The 22,261-nt window shown below is 40.8% G+C and overlaps 1 protein-coding gene across 2 annotated transcripts in view; it reads left to right on the top strand.

The window, feature by feature from the left end:
- Nucleotides 1-22,261, top strand: part of HECW1 (HECT, C2 and WW domain containing E3 ubiquitin protein ligase 1) — a 250,387-nt gene that overhangs the window by 212,292 nt on the left and 15,834 nt on the right. For both annotated transcript variants that reach the window (XM_041466427.1, XM_041466428.1), the window contains 4 exons: nucleotides 60-169; nucleotides 2,264-2,384; nucleotides 3,781-3,894; nucleotides 6,662-6,814. In XM_041466427.1, coding sequence (XP_041322361.1) covers nucleotides 60-169; nucleotides 2,264-2,384; nucleotides 3,781-3,894; nucleotides 6,662-6,814 — 498 coding nt within the window. The remainder of the gene's footprint in view (nucleotides 1-59; nucleotides 170-2,263; nucleotides 2,385-3,780; nucleotides 3,895-6,661; nucleotides 6,815-22,261) is intronic.

Here is a 22,261-nt window from a genome sequence, read left to right as displayed (position 1 = left end):
TACATTCCTTCATGTGATGAATGTGAACTAAATATCTCCCTATGACTTTTTGCACGCAGCCTTTTTGAAGAGGATATCATGTCCTACATACCACTGCAGGCTGCCTTCCATCCGGGTTACAGTTTTTCTCCTCGTTGCTCACCCTGTTCATCACCCCAAAACTCTCCGGGTAAGGAGATGGGAAAATTAGAACAAAATTTTGCATTTGTGGTATTTCTTCTGATAAATAGAAAAGAGGAGACTCAGAGCCAGCATCAGCTGTCAGCCTGCTAATTCCAGTGCCCACTCTGAATCTGATCCCAGTTGCTTTTCTTGCTGGATCAGTTTCCAGTGCTGCTGTGTATCTATTGATACGTACCTTTTTATATCAATGGAAAGGATTAGGATAAGACAGTGGTGTACTCCAAGCATAAGTCACTGACATGGAAGCACATTCATTTTATGTGACAGCAGCCAAGAGCACCTTACAAATTGACGATGTGTTGCAGCACTTCCAGTACTCTTGTAAAGTTCAGTCTCCTCCACTCAATGTTCCAAAAACTTCTCTTCTTCCCAAGACACATCCATTTTGAGACCTGAGGGGATCATCTTCATCATCTAGCCTGACCTCCCGTGTTGAACCCATTAACTTAGGTTCAACAGGAAACATATTTTCCAGAAAGACATGCTGTCTGAGAAGGTTATTTCCAGCTGTGCTATGTCTCTGTAGTTATTGTTTACGCTATAGAAATTTGAGGAGCTAATGTCTCCCTTTTGCCAAGAGACACAACCCCCACCGCAGTCTCACTGCATGGCTGTGTCCAGTGGCCATTTTGAGAGAATCAACAGAAATGTGATCTGAAGGAATCCATTTTTGGCGGAGGTTTTTGAGCATGCATTTAAATTATCTGATTTCAAACAAAATTAAGGGACAAGAGAAGTTCAAGTCTCGGATGCGGATGTGGAAAATTGAAAGGTTTTTTGATGTGAAGAAGTTAAATGCTAAACCCTTCTCTACAGGAGAACAGTGTTTTGTCAGAATGTCCTATTTTCATTAATGAGTTTTAACACCACTGTGAGTACAAGTTTCCCTTGTCTATATCAGGACAGGTCATGAGCAAGTCTCCTTCAGGACGAGAATCCAAGTATATGGCACAAATGTGACTTATGAGACTGCTCTTGTGAAAACACAAGGGCAAATACGCATTTCCAGCAACACACTGTCTTATTGCTAATTCCTGTCCTGGTTATAGACCTCATGAGAGCACCCCTTCTCTTATGTCTGGGAAAACAAAAGGCTGACAGAAGAAAGAAGTGTTGCAAGGGATTCTCTTTGTGCTGCATGTATATACACCTTTCTATTTTACCAGCAGAGACAGTAATGTCCTTCCCTCATGGCAACCGTGATACTTTGGGCTCCCACTAAATGTGATGGGCTTTTTTTTCTTTCCTGTGGAGCATTTGCTGCTAGATTTCTCATAAAAAGTTTGGTTTTTATTGTCTTTTGTAATGAGATAGGTAAATGGGATTTAATTAATCCATTATTTGTCCTTTTATGGCATGGCATTTGTTTATACAAAAAGAATAATCACCTGCTTTGAGAATGCACCCCTCAAAACAAAACAGGTTCCACATTGCTGAAAAATCTGCTGTTGTGTGTGAATCATAACAGGGAAATGTAGCATTTCTTGCTGACAGAAATCTTTTTTGATGTCACAGAGGGATTTTGTGTTGATAGCTGGAAGTGTTTAATATACAGTCAGATTAACACAGGGAAACCTGACTCCCAGCTTGGCTGGGCTGCTAGGCTCCAGTGAGAAGCATTGCTCTGAGTTTCAGAGGTATAATCCTGCCAAGTAAGGAGATCTCCTGTACAATGAGAGGAGAGAGATCTCTTAAAAGTGCAAAAGGAAAAGAAAACCTAAATGCCACTGATCATGAAAGGTAGATACATATGTTAGTCTTTCTCATGCCTTTCTGATCCTTCAGTTACCATTCAATCATAGCTAAAGGCAGAGGCAACACAAGGGCACACACAAGGTGAGCTTAACACTACTTTTAGTGAATAGGATACAGTCCCTGGAAGTTCATTTCAATCACTGAATTACAGGAACTTACAATTCTCTTGATGCCAGATAGAGCAAAAATAACACTGAGTGCACTGTCTATCTGCAAAAAGTTCCTAACACATTTATTTACTGGTTCTGTGTGGAAACATCAGCTGTATGATTTGGAAGAATGTCAAGGCCCTTACACCTTAGGATGCTGTTTATTTTCCCTCCAGGGCTGCAGCGAGCAAGTGCAAGAGCACCTTCTCCATACAGGAGGGACTTTGAAGCCAAGCTGCGCAATTTCTATCGAAAACTTGAAGCCAAAGGGTATGGGCAAGGTCCAGGGAAAATTAAGTAAGTATTAAAATCACTCAGTCTAATGGGACATGGCTTTGTCTTTTGTCATTCATAATTCATGAAGACAGGGAGAGGGAATGTAAAATACCCTGGAGATTGTATTTTTTACATAACCATCAGGGAAAGATAGGATCTTCATATACCCTACAAAAGAGTGACCTTCAAGAGGCTTTTGTGTGGAAGTTTTCCTTCTTAAACATTAGTATTCTCTTACACTCCATTTCTTGCTTATTTAACAGGGATATTCATATTCCTACCTACAATTTCCCAATAGGAGAATTATCCTTCCAGGCAAACACCTACCAGATATTAACCACAGCTATATCATTGTAATGGCAGGATGACTCCAAATTCTTTGGATCTACATATCAGTAGATATGTATAACTCAGGATAACTGTGTAACTCAGGGCCAGAACATGATCCTGTACATGCAGGTTTAACTTTCCATAGTTCTTTGTGTTGATAGCTCTCCTGGATTTGAACTGGAGGGATTTCTGCCAGTCTTCATGTGTTGGGGGTTCTCTCTCATTTGATTGTGGAGTTTCTTTCCATACATCTTGTTAGCTGGCTTTTGAGTCTGTACCAGCTTGTGCTCAATCTAGTTATCCTACTTTGCCAAAGGCTGTGGGCTGTTTCTAAGGTATTTCCTGGGCATCTGGTTGAATTTATGCCTCAGGTTGGCTTCCTACCAAAGGACATCTGTTGTGGAAAAAATAAAAGTATGAAGCCAAGTAATTTATTCCAGGCAAATGTCATCAGCAAAATGGTCTTACAGAGCTGAGGAGTCCTAGCTGGTGGTTGCCTCTTTTGGTGTCCTGCTGAATGGGTCCAAGGTAGACACGAAATATATTTTAAAAGGTCTGTTTTGAAATGTTCATGAACATATGAACAAGAAGGGTTTCTTGCACAGATGGTGTGTAAAAGTACTATTCATTAAGTTGTTGTAGAGATTAGTAAAGGAATGAGAGATGTGTTGTAGAAACAGAGGCTGATAATTCCCTTTGCTTCCCCTGCCACAGAAGCAGTATGTGTCTGGACATTCACTGGATTAAATCCAGGAAGTGTTTGGGGCCAATTCCAGAAAGCTGGGTCTTCATATACACAGGAAACGAACAGCCCCCTCTACCATATAAATTTGTACATACGGGCTGTTGCAGAGAATGTTAGCAGCAGAGCAGCACTTTGAACCTAATGATGGCACTGTGAAGGAATTCACCTTCAAGGCACATAGGAAAGCCAATGGAAATCTGTAATGGTCAATATCATGGGCACCAGCAGATGCCATTTTATTAAGTTCTCTGGGAACAAATGTCTCTCTTTACAGCCGTTGTTTACCTTCAGCCTCACAAGCTCACACAGGACTCAATCATCAGATCTTTATTTCCTTTGCAGGTTAATTATACGGCGTGACCACTTGCTGGAAGGCACCTTCAACCAGGTAATGGCGTATTCACGCAAGGAGCTCCAGCGGAACAAACTCTACGTCACATTTGTCGGCGAGGAAGGGTAGGAACCACAGAATGCTCTCAGTTCTGAAGTAGCTGCTATGTTGCAAAACACCAAGTTGACTAAGGCTGAGCCTCTCTTATTATGTAATGTTTCTTTGGTTTTCTTTTACCTCTGAGTAAGTGATTCATCTTAATCAACTCAAACATTTGTTAAAAATAACAAGAACAATAATGCTTCATTTTCATATAACACCTTCTATCTAGATGTCTCAAAGTGACAGTTTAAGTGGTTAAATCTATTGTCATCTTGTTTGCTGTAGATTTTTTGACAGGCTGGAAGAGAAAACTCAACTCCAGGCCAATATTTACACACTGAATCGGTCTGAGGGCTATAGTTAGAGATCAGACCTTTATCCAGTTTGTTACTCTAACTCTTCACAATAGATCTGGTTTTGCTTTAAAAATTTTTGTTTTGCATGCTAGCTAATGTGGATTTGTTATCTACATATTTGTTGTATCAGGATTTCTTGTTTTCATCTTAAGTGAGAAACATTAATGCTTTTAGTCCTTAAAATTTAATTCTTGCAGTTGGAATCTGAAAGCAGTACAAGTTTCTTGAGAAGGCCTTTTCTCAGGAAGCTTTCTACAATGCTTAAAATCCATGAGCCATTTTTGTATGATGAAAGTCAACCCCTGACCTTTTGTTTTCAAATGTAAGCACAACCTTTCAAAGCCACCCTGGCTCACCTCAAGAGCTATGTTGTAATGGAGGCTTAATCCACAAGCTTTTATAATGGAAAGACCATTATGTGTGTGTTTCCAGGATGCCATATGACAAAGGCATGAAGCTGCATTTCAGTAGCTTTGCATGTAAAATTTCTTTTTTTTTTCAAAAACCATGTGTGTAGGATTTCAGTTCCAAAGGTATCAGACAGTACCTGAGGCAACTCTCAATATGTCCAACAACTGCTGACAATCAGCTCTGAGGTGTCATGGCAAGTGAAGGGTGTTTGTCCCTTGTCTCAGGACAGGTTACGTACAGTGGGAAACAGAAGTTTCAAAGAGTCTCAAAGAGAGTCACTCGGTGACCTCAGTATCAGGGTTTTTTCACTCTTACTTTTTATTCTCTATGGATTCAGTACTGGGTAGCAGAGGTCATCTTTCACAGCTGATCTTGCCTCTGGCCTGCAAGTAAAGCATAAACGTGTAGCACACTTCAGTTTGTGTTTTTGGAATAGCGTTCTGGAATGCTAATACTGCCAAAGTCATTTTGTTTTCTGTGTGGCATGGTGTCCTCAGGAGAAATTACAAACCAATTTGATGTGCAAATGCATTCATTCTTCACTGATTCATTTACATCTGAAGATACATTCCTCTAGGGTTTCTGCTGCTTAATGCTAATATACATTCTGCTGGAAGGACTCCAAGATGCCAGTTCCCTACTGAAGAGTTGATGCTGTATGGCCACATGATGCTATATGAGCACAGCTTCCCATCATTCAACGAAAAAGGCTGTTGAAAATGAACTACAAGGGCTTTATGATGAGTTAGTGTGTTGCCCAGAAATGCAATAGCTAGTCTCCTGTTGGAGGTTTTTGAACATAGATACATCTTGCTTGTAGTTCTTTACTCCAGCCATTATCAGGCTTAACCCAGTGCTTTGATGTCCCTAGAGCCAGACCTGGTCATGGCTGGCACTAGTGGGTCATGTGAGTTTGTTACTATCCTCTTGTACAGGCATGGCTTTTGTGTCATCACATTATCCTAGAGCTAAAGCTCCTCAAAGAGAGTACTGAATCTCCAGACATAAAACACAGGAGGATGGTCCCATCTACCCTTTGCCATCTTTCTAGTTGCACAAATCAGTCATTCAACCCCTTTCACTTATGCTTCTTTAACTTCATAGTACAGACCATTCTGATCCGGTTGCAGAGCTTTCTACTTACTTTACAATTGTTAAGTAGAAGGAATAGTGTCCACCTCAGAAAATCTTTTGGCACACATGATAGATGGCTAGAGATCATTTCTTCATATTGCTATATGTAGGTTTATTTCAGATTGAAAAAACCTACTCACCATTATTAGAGAATGATCTGTTTTTAATAAATCTGCCACAGTTTTCATTTAATGCATTCAGGAAAAATTTTTAGTCTTGTTTTCCTTTTGTTGAGTGTAAAAAATTCAAAGGAAAAAAAGAGGTTCTCTACGTAGCAAATTCATACAACAGCAAAGCTCAATTTAAGGTGTACCACGTGAAAATAACAAAACTGTAAGGGCTTAGATGGAAGAAGCAAAGAATCACCATTCTGTCTTAAGAGACACAATTCTGCTGGGACTTGGTCTTGTTCTTTATGGTTTACATAGCTAAAAAAACATCCTTGGGTCTAGATTTGGATACATCTCGGTGTAGGAGGATCAGAGCAATCTCTGCTTTAGCCCAGGCTTTCTGGTCTGTGAACCCAGGTGTTCACAGGCAGTTCAAACCCACTCACTAGGAAGTTACCCCTCTGCTGGCCAGCCAGCTGAGGCAAGGCTGAGCCTTGTACCTCCAGTTTGCTGAGCTTTTTGGAACAAAGGAAAGTAAACTACTTAAGGCATATGTCCCAGTTATGATTCCTCCCAGATCAGCCTGGATATTGATGAAGTTTTGGCATGGCAACTTGTTCAGAACTCAGAATCGAGTTTTGAGAGGAGAGATAAATCATGTTAGGAACACTTGACTACACAGGTCGCTGTACTAAGGCAGCAGCCAATGTAGGCGAATCAGGAAATCCACTCAAATGGTAAGGAGCCTCATTTTATCTTTCCTACCTTTTTCTTTCCAGGTTGGACTACAGTGGCCCCTCCCGAGAATTCTTTTTCCTTCTGTCTCAGGAGCTCTTCAATCCCTATTATGGGCTGTTTGAGTATTCTGCCAACGACACTTACACTGTACAGATCAGCCCCATGTCTGCCTTCGTTGAAAATCACCTGGAATGGTAAGAACATTTTAAGCAGAACTGAACAATTGTTTCAGAGCAATGAAAAAATGGAAAAGCAAAACAAAAGCTCCCAGTTTAGACTGGAGTACATACAAATATTGCTAATTCTGGGAAGAGGTGGAGAAGTAGGTTGTGAAAAGGAAGAGATGACCTAAACATAAATACAAGAGCAGGCTCTGAAAAAGCATTTGTGATGAAGTACTACTATTAAAATATCCTGCTGGCATTACTTGGGACTTGATGTTTGTGAACTTCTGTGTGAATATAAAAAGGGCAGGGAGAAGAGCTCTGCTTAATCCAGTCTTCATTTTCTTGGTCCCTTTCTAAGAAGAGCCAGCCTGACCTTTCTATACATCACAGAGCATTGTATACACATGTATAGTGTTCTCTGAGAGCCACATTGCTACTCTGTTCCTACCACAGGCCTTAAAAAAGGCCCAGTGAAAGCAGTTTCCCGTTTCTTCTCTGACAGAGTGTCCATGCTTATCTGAGGCAAGGCTGGAAGAGTGAGCAGATATTTTAGCTTACTAAGTATGTGTGCAAACAGATGAATTTCTGATTTTGTTTCTTTATCAAAAGTTCTGAAAGCATATTGTGATGTCCTCATTTTCTCTTTCTGCCTCCAGATCTGTCTGTCTTTGGGAGTTGTTTTCACTTTGGTAGTTTCAGATGTGGTTAAGTGAAGCATAGGCTGCGAGCCCCAGGCATTGCTTGGTCCCTTGTGGGATTTCATTGTGACAAAGAAGTGTTGCCACATGGGTTTGTTCCTATGATGGTTTTCTTTGTCAATCTCACTGGCTCCTCTCAGAGATACTTTTCTTAAAATGGGAGGCAGGCCCCTTTTAAATTGCAAATAATACATGTTCCTCTACTCTTGTGAACAGATCCTCCTTTGCTTGGTTTACAGCAGGCAGGAGATCAAGAGCAGTTGTACTGTCACCTCTGTCAAAGTTGCCCAGGGGAAAAGGAATGTTGCTTGGGACTGGCATGGTTTCTAAATTGTTGGAATTTTTTTTGTATTATCATTTTCAACAGTGGAGCTAACAATGATCCTTGCTTTAGAGTGTTTCTCTACTGACATGAGCAGGAAGAGAGCAGCTTAATTCTTACAGCTTGTTCACCTCCCTCTGCAATGTTCATTAGACATTATCTGTAGCCTTCCTAGTTTTCCAGAAGAAATAAAGTCTGTCCTGTGTCCTATCTTAACAGACAGCATGGATAAACTTCTGATTTAGGAGGCTGTTATTTGGGGAGATGTATTTTGTCTTCCAGGAAGAGGACCAGCAAGGCAGGTACAAACCCATGATCATTCTGCCCACATTGTGACAAAGCTCTTTCATAGCCTCCTCTATATCCAGAGATGATGTTGCCACATTATCTCAGCAGCAGGTGAAACATGCCCTTGGCTCTTATGTGTTATAAACACTGTCCTTGCAAAGAGTTGCAATTTTCTTAAGTGATAAATTCTACTGCAAAACATATATGTTGTTCTTGATCCCCTTCATTTTGTCCTTCTGTGCCTTGGGACATTTCAGCATGAAAGAGGCAGGTTTTTAAAGGTGTCCTGGGTATACAGGACAGCGAATGACACCCAATACGATTTTCCTGTAGCAGTTAACATTTAACTCAAAAATCAGCAACAGTTAGAGACATACGCTGTTTCTCCAACTGCACATATCAATCCAGCTTCTTTCATGCTGAATGTTATTTGTCCTTCAGACATTTTTGTTTTCCTATTTTTAAGAAAGATAAATTTGGCCTCGGCCTGCAGAAGGAAATAAATGCTGTGAATGAAGAGGTTTGCACCTGCATTATTGTAAATAGGGCAAGATTGCATAACCCAAGGGAAAGATAAACAATCCAGTCAGTGCTTGGAAATATTTCATGCACCTGTTATGGAAGTAATTGCCTGAGACCAGCAGTTTATAATTAGCCTGATAGGTTTCATGATTGGCTTGTAGATATCTAGACATTCTAAATGTTTTATACTGTGTGACTGATCTCAGCTATTCATGTGTAATCTTAAGAGTCCTGTATTCAGAATTCTGTGCAGCCAGCAAAGACAGGAATTGGACCAACCTTTTTGAAATTGAGTTCAATTCTCCCATTAAGGCTTTACAAGCTAACTTCTGTGAGGACTCTATACTAACTGCCTTGTCACTGTTTGTTTCTGAGGAATAAGGTTTTCTGATTTTCCCAAGCTTTCTTCATTCTCATCAAAGTCAGAGCGAGAACTTCTGTTTCTCTAATTTACTTGTTGATAAGACTCCAGCAGAGCTTCCTCCCTGTCACATGCCAGAAACAGATATCACTTTCCTGTTCTCAGATCTGTTATGAAGCACCAGCTAACATAGATGAATCAGTTTGAGAGTTCCAGGGTCACAGGTAATTAATATTCATGGTCTTTTCAAACCTTGAAGTCTGATGTCAGTCATGAAAACCACACAACCACAATTGGTTTAGATTTTCAGGTTTCTTCAACTGTATGCTTTTTGGTGCTATGGGGCTTGTTATTTATGTGAAATCTACCCTTGACATGTTTTTCTCTATAGTACTTCTGCAAGACCTCTCCAGACAAAGATGTATTAAGAAACAGAGCTAGCAATAAAATGCGCTCAAAATTATTTTACATTTTCTCTTTCTTAAGTGAACAGTGGTGAATTTGAGATAAATACAGCAAAATGCAAAGATGTGAAGTTTTATTCATATTGGCAGAATGGAGAAATACACTGCTCTTTTTCCCCAGCCTAAAAGTTACAGTTCTGCCCCTTTTAGTGGCTTATTTAATGCTTTGCTCTTTGTACAAACAGCATTCTGAGTCCAAAATGAGCACATCAAAGCACAGACTAGTTGTATATATGCCAAGTTAAGAAAGAGACATAATGACTGGAAAATATTTCTCATTTATGGAGAAACTGAGATTTAACACCTTTCCTGCAAGCTTCCATTGAATAAGACGTTTTCCTTCAGTTAGCATATGTGCATACTGAACACACAAAATATAAGATATCACACATTTTTAAAGTTAAAATATTTTAAATCCCCCTCTATTGGAAAGGAAAGATACAACTCCTAGACTAAAGAAGTTTGATGATATGTATTTTTATCTGCATGCTGTAGAGTGTACCTGAAGCTCATAACCAGAAAAGCTGCTTTTAATCCGTGCCAGTAATGAGCCATTCTATCTGATCTAGGTAAATGTGTCTAGTTTTTTGCCTAGATATTTGAAAACATATTCTGAAATACACCCCCACTTCGCCCTTTTCCACATAAGTGGGCAAAATGTGGAACAGAAGAAAAAAAAATGTGAAAACAAGCCCAGTCTCTGCATAAAAAGCCAAATGGCCTAGACAGAAAAAAAAAATCATTCACAGACATTCATTTGGAGATCTGAGGGATGTTAACTTGAAACATCTTTTTTCTGTGTTTTCATTGTGAATTAGTGACAGCATGGGTTTTTGTAATAGTAAGCATTTGTGGACCTTGCTGTGACATTTATGCAGCCAGAGAGCAGCACCCCAGTGCTACAGTTATCTTAGAGGTATTTACAGCTTGCTAATCATACTTAGCATTTTGTATTCATCTCAGGGAAGCCCTGTTGTGTTTTGTTTGTTTTTATTTGTATAAAAATTAATACGTGTGTTTCTCAGAACCTTTAAAAAGTTGACGACCTGTGAGTAAAATGGTTTTGTTCAGAATCCTACTGAAGACCAGAGACATAATACACTCAGACCCAGTGCTCACGTCTCCAGAAGTTGAAGTTGTAGATTATTGCTGGCCACGTTGTCCTAATGAACTCTATAACTTGATACTTATTTAGAACTGCTTTTGGGCAGGACTTTCTTCATTCATTTCCCATAATGAATTTTCTTTCTTCTCTCCCGTCCCCCTTCTCATATTCTAGTCTGTGCCACTGAGCAGAGTCAGACAGAAGACTTGCATGTCTATCTGCATCTCATTCTGCAGGCAGGTGGGAGCCTGGTGCACCCATTCTCTATGCAGACAAGATCTTTCTTTCCCTGTGCTCCAAGTCAGCAGACAAGGTCACTGCAACTGGTTGAGCTGAGCAAATACATGCTGTCCCCCATCAGGGCTGATTGCTTCAGGCATATCACTGCCTGTGTTGCTTTTACGTGTTCTGGCACATGGGCAAAGGCAGCTCCCTTTGCCTACATGATGCTGTGGGGGCATAGCCCCAGCCAACCTCTGAGCGGCCCTTTTATTTATTTTGTGTAAATGAGAAACCACATAACCAGCACTATCCATCTCTAGCGTGCCAGAGAATGCAGGGTGTTGTTTTTTTCCTTTTTTTTTTTGTTATAATAAACCCAAGGAGAACTGAGAATGTTGCAACTTCAGCTGTCTTTTCTCCTTAGAGAGCTTGGTTGGTTTTCTTACCCCGGTTTCCTTATGAGTTGTGCCTTGTGCAATTGCCCTGCCTATCCATCAGACAGATTCCTAATCAGTTTAAGACCTGTCTGACAGGAAGGTAAATGTCTTGAAGGTAATAATTTCCTAAAAGCTTTGTCAAACTTGTGTCTGTGTAAAGGACAGCTCTGCGGAAGAGTGGCTCAGAGAGGCGGGGGGAGAGCTCAGCAGGGACCTGTGCTGGCTGTCCTCACAGCTGGCCAGGCAGCATGAGTGAGCCAACAGGTCCATCCCAGGCACAGGCTGCAAACCAGCCGCATCATCTTGCTCAGTAACTTGGGGATGTGAGGAAGAGCTGTGCAAGCTCAGGGGAGACAGAAGGGAGAAAGTGGAGATACTTCAATCTGGGAAGTGCTAGCAGAAATGCATAGGAGGAGCTGGGAGCTACTGCAGTGTGGTAATGTAGGGCCATCAGAGACAGATCTATAGGAAACAAACCTCCATAAATCCTTCTACAGAGAGATTGAATTATTTCAATTAAAATGTTTTTAAAGAAAGTGACAAACTGCCTTATGACCTACTGGGCTGTATTCTGATGCAGCCCAGCTCATGGGATGGATTTAGGCACACTCCATGGCTCTTTATAGAAACAGTGGAGAAATGTAGTCACAGCATCTAAGCAGGAGGTCTGGAAACAGCCATCACTCCTCTTCACTGACTGAAGGGAGCTCTTGGGAATATGTGGTCTGAATTACTCATGAATCTCTCGGACTTTTCAGCTGTTGTGGCAGGCAACCTACATATGGCCCAATACCTGTTTAGTCAGGGAGTCAGAAACACTGAGTTTGGTTTTGGGCTTAAAAGGGCCACTTGTGTGGGTCTGCATCTGGGGGAGGAATTAATTTAGGAGACCAATTTTGCAGCCGTCTTGAAAGGGCCTGTTTATGCTAAACACTGAAAAATCATCCCCTTAAAAATCAGATAAAGCACCCCAGAGTGAGGCATCAAGCTACATCCAGTTGTTTTTGAAATTAGATGATTGCCTGTTTGCCTCAGTTTCCTCTGAAGAGATTTCCTAGTATGTAATCAACTTGAATTCCGTTTGATGTACAGTACTGCTTGGAACTGCTTTGAAATTTTCAGATGAAAGGCGCCATAGAAAACCAAAGCATTTAATGTTATGTTACACTATAAATTTTAATTACTAGCAATATCTTATTTTAAATAAATTATGTCTGCATGAGAAATTTTCAAGCACTATTGTAAATCTTCTGGACAAGAATGATATTAAAATAAATGTGCAACTAAAATAATTTATAAGACCTTTTCACTGTGTGAAAAGGGTATGTTACTGAAATGCCTTCTTGCTGCTGTACTGTGATCTCTCTCAATGCCTCCTGTACTTAAGTAAACTTTGATTTTCCTATTAAGTTTGATGTATGACTGTATCACATAGAGCCTGCCTCAACAGCTGGTTAATTATTTATTAAGGGTCAGGAGGAATTGGAAGATTAAAGACAGACCAAAACTGAAGGAGAAAAAAACCATTCTTCCTAACTGAGCTTGTACAGCAACCATTTTTTCTTTTAAAAAATGTTATGCTCTGTATTTACCTTACTCTTGACTTTCTGTCTCTTACTAGAGAATTTTTTTTCCGAACTCTTTTGAGGATCAGAATGGCGTTGCTTTATGAGTTGAAAGAAAAGATGTCTCACAGCCTCTACCTCTTTTCCCTTCCCTGAGTCTCATAGTCTCTCTAGCACTTCTTCCAAATTAGAGTTTGGTTTGAGGGAAAGGCGGCTGTTCTGTTTTGTTCTGTATTTACAAAAGTCATATTTATGGGTTTTTCCCTTCCTTAGGGCCATTTAGTCTTTGGCAACACTGCAGATTAAATCTGCTCATAGTAGGGAGGCTTCACATGAAAATCTCTGTAGTGTCTGCACCTTGCACGTGGCAGAGGAGAAAAGGGTAGGATCCATGCTGTCCCCAAGCACGTGGGCCTGCAGGGAAGCAGCAGGATGGGCAGTGATTGTCTGTGCATTGGTAATGGCGAAAAACCTCCAGGGAGCGATGAATGTTATCCCCTGTTCCAGCCACACTGGAAGGGCAAGGCTAAGCTGTCACTATGAAGTATTGCTCAGTGATCATTCCCCTCCTTACTTCTCACTGCATTTTACTCAGACTTCAGTAAGGTGAAGAAAATTCAGCTAAAGCAGGTGCAGAAATTCCCTAGATAACCTTATTTTGTAAGTAACACAATTCATGCATCAAAAGAAAGACTGCTTGTAGAGCAATATTGTTTTCAGTAAATCACCCAAATTCATTTTTGGGTATTTTTGAGTAGCAAAGGCATTTCTGTTTTTGTAGGCCTTTCCCTGGAATGTTTTGAAAGTTAGAATTTTCACTTGTTCATTGAAAGTTATTCTTAGTTTCGGTGTTACCTTAGTGTTACATTGAATTCCAGAAAAGGGGAATATTAAAGATTTAACTTTATCTGATATGAATGTTTTTAAAGGGAGAAAGGGAATGTTTGTCAGTTTGCCCCAGCTTGGAATAGGAACATTTTTCAAAATTCTGATAAAGTTATGGAGGATGAGAAAAATCCTAAGCTGTTCCCTCTATGAGAAAAGTTCATGTGATAGCAAGAATAGAGAAGTATACATTCAGTATCTTGTGGCTTATTGAAGGAAGCTTTTTACACTGTGACTTATGACTTCCATTCCAGAAAATGGCATACTAGAAACTGGAATTATTTAATTGTGTTGGAAAGATTTGTAAAGAAAAATAAAAAATTTTTGTTAGGCTTCAGAAATGCAAAGGTTCTTCTATTCTGCGTGTTCCCAGAAGAGGATCAGAGTGGTCAGTTTGCAGTGGTATTAATAAAAGCTGGAAGTATTCAATGATTTGCAAAACAAGACCTATAGTAGACTGCCAAGCAATTAATAGCACGTCTGAATATCAGCACGCAGATTTCTGACTTTACTCAGTTGATGATCCTCATCCTGAGCGACAGGGATCATTAGCCGAGTTGCAGCACAATGCAAACCCAAGTGTGTGGCTTTGGACAGGGCTGGTAAGTCCAGAGGGCTCTGCACTGTCTGTGAGCTGTTTGCACTTAGCTCAAGGATATCTGCATCACCCCTCATCACACGGGGTAAACATTCCTGGGTGCTTACGAGGATTTTAAGCTCTCTCATGCTTAAATACCCCAGACAGGCTGGAAAGGATGTGCCTCCTTTGAGAATAAGTCAGTAATTGTGGCTGCAGTGTTTGCAGTTAGCCATTGAAGGAAAATGTGCAGTCATTGAGCTTGTGTTTTTATGACCCTCTTGTCTAGCAGATGACTAAATCTGTGGATTTCCCTGTAGCTTGATTAGTTTGTTTCAACACGTGGCAAAGCTATGGAAAGCAAACATAAGTCGTGCAATGTCTGAAACTCCACCAATTCATAGGTTTGCAAAGTGCCCACCAACAACTCTTTGCAAGTTTTTTACTGAGAAATCAAAGTCTTTGATGAAAATGTTCTTTTGCTTGTTTGAAATAAAACAACTCATAAGCATCAGACTGAACTGATCTACAAGGAACTGATGATAAACTGATAAACACATAAAATGCCAATAGACTCAACAACTAAAATGGAGCAGGGAGTCAGAGGACTGTGATTCCATTGCTGTCTCTATCACTTGTTTTCTGGATACCTTCAGATAAGTTATTCTTTTGTATTTAAGTTTTGTCAATTTTCACATGAAATATTGGCACTGATCTCCTCTGGAAGCTGATCTCTCTGCTTTGAGATTTGCCAGTCAGCAATAAAGTATAGGATCTGAGAATCACAAAATGTAGAGGTTTGTTGTCTGCTAGGCAGTAGTTCATATCTCAGTCTGTATCTCCTCCATAGCTGCTGGGCAAAGGAATGTTTGCTAAGACTCTCCCAGGCCGCTCATGCTGCTGTGTTCTGGCAGGGGTTCTCCCAGAGGAGCATGACTGTACATCATGGTCATGAGGCTGAGAGGTGGCTCTGCAAGCAGAGATGGCCACTTCAGCACTTGCCACACTCCTCCTCCAAACCCCTGCATTCATGGAACTTGTTACTGGTGGAATGATACCTAGCACAGATTTCTTTTCACAGAGAGAGACCGTGGTCATTTTTTTATCTCCTTACTAGTTTAAAGGCAGACCTGGAAATCAGCTCTCCATTACCAGCGCATGGTGTCTGGTGCTCAGACAGCCCATGACGCCGAGGCTGGTGTGCCTGCAATGGCTCCATGCAGAGGAATTCCTGTACCTGCAGTAAGAACTTCTGGCACAGTTCAGCTGATGTGCAAGAAGCCAGTGCCAACCTCTCCAGTGTGGGGCTTCCTGACTTGGCTGCAGTGCTGAGCAAATGCAGCTGGAACCCTTCTTCCGTGTGAGCATTTATCTGGAGCTATTTGTGGAGGAAAGGAAACATTTGGTAGATTGTGTTGAAGAGAAACCCAAGAGGATTTTATTATTTTCCCATATCTACATTATCTTTGCCTCTCAATTTTCTGGATAAAGCAGAATAGCCTGCAGCTTTTGCCATAAATTCATGCTTTCTTCTCCATGACACAATTAGTCTTTTAGCCTTTTCTGTCAGTTCTTTTGTGGTGGATATAGCCAGGATATAAGAAAGATTAAAAGATATTGTGAGTGAACAAATGTCTAGGTTAGGGACAAGGAAAAGATTTGAAGGATCTGATTAGGTTAAATAAAGAAGCAATAAGGTTTGGATTATATCTTTGGTTTTCAGTTGCTGGTAATTTAGGCTTCAGGAATGGTTTGAGGTTTAGTTGCTAATTTAGGATGCATGAGCTCCAGAGATTTAGAAGGACATAGATAGTTCACATTTCCGACACATGTAAGCAATAGTTCTTTTTCATGTGGCTACTCCTTGGTACTGAGAAACAGAAACGTGTTCTACTTGCAGATAGATCCAGAAAAGAGAAGTAGGCCTTACTGAAGTGCCAGTATTGTACTGACCTTTTGCAGCAGAAAATATATGCACAAATTAGCAATAAAATGAGAGATTGGCTCACATAAAGTTACTCATTGTATGAAACTCCAGTGCCCACCACAAGTAAAAATATTTAAGAAAAGCTTGTTTTGATCTAAAGAAAATTATCTGTTCAAGATTTGAAATACAAAGGAATTTTATTTGTACCAAGTTGCTTTTCTTTCTGAAAATAATTTTTCATCCTTTTTCTCTTCTTATTTAATATCAGTTCTTGGGTGATACACCTATATTTCCCACCCTCTCTGGGCACTCTCTTTGTATTTTATGACACTGCACAAGCAGGTCTGCTGGACTGTTCCACTTTACAGCAGGGGCTACTTAAGAGAGGCTAGTGCTTTCTTAACTGAGTGTAACAAATTTCCTTGAAAATATCAATAAAACTCCTAAGTTTTATAGGCATGATGAGCAGACAGGATTATCAAAGAGAGGCTCATGGAATATGCTTCTTGATCTTTTGATGCTTGAATGAAATGCCTTGGCTCTGAGTAGAATGTATCCTCTATTAAATCCCAGTAACATTTGCTGTGGTGGCAGGAATCAATTCCTGTAGATTCTTAACTGTTTAAAGTCCATCAGTTTCCAGGCTGGAAATCTGCACACACAGTTGCTCTCTATCAGTAGTCCTAAATATTTTCGTTAAATTTTAATTGAAAAATGAAGCTTACCCGACAGAATTTTCTGTGGTTTCACAGTGAGGAAATATGGAGTTTCCCCTTACAAACTCAGTAACTGTCTGAAAACCTGGAATGAATTTTGACCATATATGAGATAAGATCAATTTCAGTATTTAGAACTTAATGCACAGGAGGTAAAACCAAAACCTGGTTGGGGTGAGTCATTACCATTCCTTCAAAAGAAGCATGTAGGGATCTGGAGTAAGTTCTCATGTGGGATGTCAGTGTGGTTAGATACCAGAGTCAGTGCAGCATTGGGAGGTGCTGTGCAAATGTGACACAACACTTTATCTTGGTCTACTTAAGATCTTGGTCTCTCTAAGGATTCTTTGTATTAGAGATGGATATAAGAAAAGGAGATGAGCCAACAGTACTCCTGTTACTCCTTACATTGGAATTCTTCTCTATGACTAATTTAGGAGTTATTTTACCTTTTCTCTTTAATGTGTTGAGACTTCATGAACTTCTGTCTCCAGCCTTTGTAAGAGCCATTCCTTTCATATTAATGACACATGAGGTCATCAGATTCCTGAACTGAAGAGGCATGGTGCTGGAATGCCACAGCATCCACCTCTGAACCTGCAGACACACAGAGCACATTTGCCAAGAGGCCAAATGACACAGTGGCAAAGAGGAGTCTGCAGACTTTGCAGATGCAAGTCAGATAAAGAGAACACGTGAGCTGTCCCAGCCTGCCTGGCTCAACCTTCCTGACAAAAGAATGCTTCATGTCATCCCATTAGTTCCTTCAAATGTTCTTTCATTTGAGTGAGTAGGGGTTAAATATGCACACCAAATTAAAGAAAGGCATTTGTTAATGAAGGCTGATAGATAGAGGTGTGGATTTGATCCACTGACAAGGTTTTGTAGAGGTGACCTGATCTTCTGCTAGATCATTTCTCTGTAGGCGTAGCTCATGTAGGACATGCTGGCCATGTCCTGCACTGAGCCAGCACAAGGATGTGTACTGCCAACATCTAGACACATACCTCTGGAGCATATGCCTGACACACTGCCAGTATTCCTTAAAATTCTTAATGTATGAGCCCAGGCAGAGTTGTTGTAACCATCTAGCTGGTCAACTCTTTTTGCAAAATACACATTCTTATCACTTCCATGCATTAAAAGAAGATCTTTGTTTATAAAGTACTAGAGCTGGTGATAACACCAAAATTCAGAAATCATAGACTCAGTACATTTTCCTCGGCATGTTGTGTCCCCCACTCATATCAAAAGATTGCAAATCACAAAATTTTAGAGTATAAGAATTGATTTTTAATTCCTTTAATCAGCAGTTTCTTGCCTTCAGGTTGTTGACAAGTGTCTTCATAACAATGGCAGTTTTAACACTGTTGCCCAATTTCCTACACATCATGCCCAATTTCCTACAAATTTTTGTTTTGTGACTGAATTCTCTGTTGTCTAATAAGATGCATGTTCAAGGTGAAGTATTTTCCATGATTGTGCCTTTCTAAATATTTTCCTCTTGTTAGAGTCTCTGGTATCTAATAATGATCAAGATTAGTTCCAGTCTCTCCCACTGTGAAAGGACTAATAGGGTCTCCAGGTGGATCCACCTGACAAATATCATTCTTCCTCAGAAGAGCTGCCAAGGACAGAAACCCTGGACCACAATGTAGCCTCATTTGTTCAGCTTGTCTTTCAGGTGGCCAAAAGTTCATCTGCGTGATTAAACAGTCAAGAGTTTCAAAACTGGTGTAACAGAATGTGTAAATTTCACTTACAGAAAGTAAGTCTTGTGAAGGGAAAGTGACATTTTCAAAATTGATGTGAACCATGCTATATTTATATCTCTCAAGTCCTACTTTGAATATTTTTTTCACAAGCTACTGCATCAAGAAGGGCACACTTAAATGCAGGTGATGTATTTGAGCAATATAAGGTTTGCAGATTTTCAATCTTTTTAATCTCATCAGGTGCTTCCTCTTTTTAGGATTTGAAGTTTCTTATACCATACCTAATTTAGCCCACAAGGCATGGTTCCCACAGCATTCCCAACAGAATGATAAAGACTGTTCTTCCTCTGTACACACAGATTACAATCTCTTCAAGGTACATCATTATCCATCTGAATCCAAGGAAAAACTGTCATATAAAGTAGAACCATTCATTGAACCAGTTAAGAGAGAGCCCTGTACCAAATTGTGGATCATTGTGGGTCCTGCCTTGCTCTGGTGCTGTATGATAAGGACCAGAGTACATTAAATCTCCTGTGACTCAGCTGCAGTGGGAGGAAAATTTATTGCCTAGTTGCTGCTACAGCATATGGATTTGTCTCTCCCTGAGCACACAGATATGCAGTAAGTATTCACGGAGTCCCATCGAGGGGAGTGAGCCTGTTATTTTGCAATGGGCTGTTGTGGCTGCTTCAGGGGCACCTGAAGCCTCCAGAAGGAAAAGGAATTAGCTGGCTACAGTGGAAATTTCTGCAAATGGGTCAAAGAGTAGTGCTGTTAAGAGCCAGAAAGCAGGTGCACACAATGTCCTTTTTGAGTGGACGAACAGTGTCAATAGGCAGTCAAACCAGGCAGCTCCACTGCTCATTAATTCTGTCTCTCGTTCCACCATTTCCTGTTCATTAACTCCCTCCTGCATTTACCCTCTCTCTGGAGCACATTACTCAGACTCAATCATTGTCTCCAAAAGGGAAGGGTGTTGAAAGAAAAGGCCAGAGCAAGACCCTGCATTCCCTACCTCTCCCAAACTAGCTTTTCTGCTAGAAAGAAACCAAACAAGTATTTTACACTTCCTTGGAAAGATAAATGTAATTCAGGCTTAAGGAAGGTATGTGCCCTCGAGCCAGGATTTACCTTTGTGCTGCTTATTCTGTCAAGAAAACTTGTTTTGTTCTGAAAGGACTACTTTACCCACCTCTAAATCTTAAGTGCTCTAAATATTTTAAGAAGAAATAAACACAAGAGTCTGGCTTTGTTTTAACTGGCTTTTTTTAAGGAGCACAATTTGTTTCTTCTTGCTTTTTTTTAAGTTTTGAAACATTTTAAGTGGGACTGCTATGCTTGTCTGAGTGCAGTGGCAGCTTGATGAACTGAATGGAGCCACACAGCTAAACTGTATATTTGTTCTCTGAGAAAGGCAGCAAATGCCTCCTGTTGACAGGTATCTGCTGGCTTACCATGGTCGATGTTTCTCAGTGCTGGACCAGAGAAGTGTTATGTCTGGTCCCAAGCCCTGTCCAGCATGGACAAGGGGCCAGAGAATCTTCTGCTACACCATTCTTCAGAAGAGAGTGAAGTATAGCAAGTTTCTGCCGAGATACCAAAGCTCTGTGCAGGGGCAGAAGGGTCTATGAGCTGGAGAGCTGACGTCTTGGCCACACAATACCGTGTTTTTCTGGGGAGATACAGAGCTGCCAGGGAATATGGTCTACACAGCTTTTTTATCCATTGTATTGATAGGCACCAGCAATGGCAATATTTTGCTAATTTCATCTCACTTATCCCATGTGTTCTTAGGCTGGTGCGCCAGGCTTGGACCTTCCACACAGAAATGCTGCCCATGGCTTTGGGATGGTTTGATACAGTTCTGCCACGAGGCACTGATTCAATTCAGACTCTCCATTAATGGCCCTTGTAATGTGTGCCCCTCGCTGTAAACACCTTGGTGTAGGTGCACTTTGCAGGAATGTCCTCAAAGCCATGCTGAAGCGAAGCAAGCAGCAAGGAGAAGAGGGACCTTGTTCACGCATTCAAGCAGTTTCTTAGGAGAAGCCACATTCCCAAATCTCCTAATTCCTGGCAGTTCACTTTCAGCTTTATTCCGGGTGGCTCCTGCCTGCCCAGTCCCCTACAGCTGAGTAGCTGTGGGGTGAGCACTGTGGTGAGGAACACCCCCAGCATTTTCATTCAGTGCTTGCTTTCAAAACGCACGGGGATGGATGGGGGTGAAGAACAAAACCAGAAAAGCTGACATGCGTTGTTTAGGACAAACGGACTTGATTATGGATCCTAAAGGTGCTATAAAACTGACGGATTACAGGCTCAGCATTTCTGGGATTTGAGCTGTCTGGTTTCCACTGTGCTTTCATCGTATCAGCTCCCCCTCGTTTCCTTGCCTTTTGCTGGAAGCACTGCACTGGAGCACAAGTGAAGTGAAGCAGGCCCTAACTAGACCCAACAGCTGCCTTTTGTTGCTGTTGTGGAAACAGCTGTAAGGGGGTAATATAATCATTCTTCTGTGGCCGCTCAGCCATCATAAGCACCTTTCTCAGATTCAGGGGACCTGGAGGCAGCTCCTGTGGTGGTGTAAATGCTAATTGGGCCCACAGCAGGCTCTTTTGTGCCCCGTTTGACATACTAAGCGCTTGTTGTTCTGTCCCATGAGCACAGAGTTGATTGAACATATATTCTTTGCCACCTTTATTACAATCAGACTCGTGTTTCATTCATGTGCAGGAGAGGTCTTTGCACTGATTCCTGTAAGTGGAAGGAATGGTTTCTACACTCTTTGACATGTTTCTCATTTTTTGTGCAATAAAACTTTTCTGTGTTACCAGTCAGCTCAGACTTGGAGTGCTCAGATTTGGGGTGATGGATTTTTTTCCTTTCTTACATATAAACAAGTTTTGAATGGCTGTTGGGTTTGTTCTTACAAAAACCAAACTCGCCTGGACTCACACCAGTTTTGTGGTTTTCTGTCTGAGATTATTGATTTAAAAGCAGATTTGATGAAAAAATATAGAGTAAGTCATAGAAGAAATCATAGGAAGAAAAATTTAGCAGTTTATCATCACAAGTCACAGATTATAATGGGCAGGGCACTATTTGAGTGTACTTGTACTATTTGAGTGTACTTGTACTGGGACTGGGGGTGGTTGTTCTTAGGAATGAACACAGGAGTGTGTGAATACTGAAAACAGCTGAGCAGCAAAATTAAGAAAGTGGAACAGTGTGCCTGAGCTTTAGATGCTGATTTTAATGTGTCCTTGGTGACAACAGTTAGCTTATTTCAACTTCATTTTTCCCCTATCAAGTCACTACCCTTTTAAAGTACTTTAAAGCCCCACCTCGACAGGGCTGTAGCTAGTCAGAAACTGGATGTACTGTCTCCAAACATCCTTTGCAGCTCTTTTGAGGTAATATTTTTTCTGCTAAGGTGGATCATTACGGTATTTCTGTGGCCAAATACTGTGTTGGATGTAGTCAGTCTATACCAGAACATTGAACAAGAGATCACAGAAAGTGAGTGTTCATTGCTGTGGCACAGGAGAGCACATAGCATGCCAGCTGCAGGTATGGGTACAGTAGGAGGTGCATCAAGGAGATCCACTGATCAGACATGGGAGGAGTGGCATTAAGTATCTGCTCAGAAAAAAAAAAAAAAAAATCA

This window comes from Pyrgilauda ruficollis, unplaced genomic scaffold (genome assembly GCF_017590135.1).
Source record: "Pyrgilauda ruficollis isolate IOZ18807 unplaced genomic scaffold, ASM1759013v1 scaffold2, whole genome shotgun sequence".
NCBI classification, from domain to species: Eukaryota; Metazoa; Chordata; class Aves; order Passeriformes; family Passeridae; genus Pyrgilauda; species Pyrgilauda ruficollis.
This window is presented reverse-complemented; position numbering and strand designations above follow the sequence as displayed.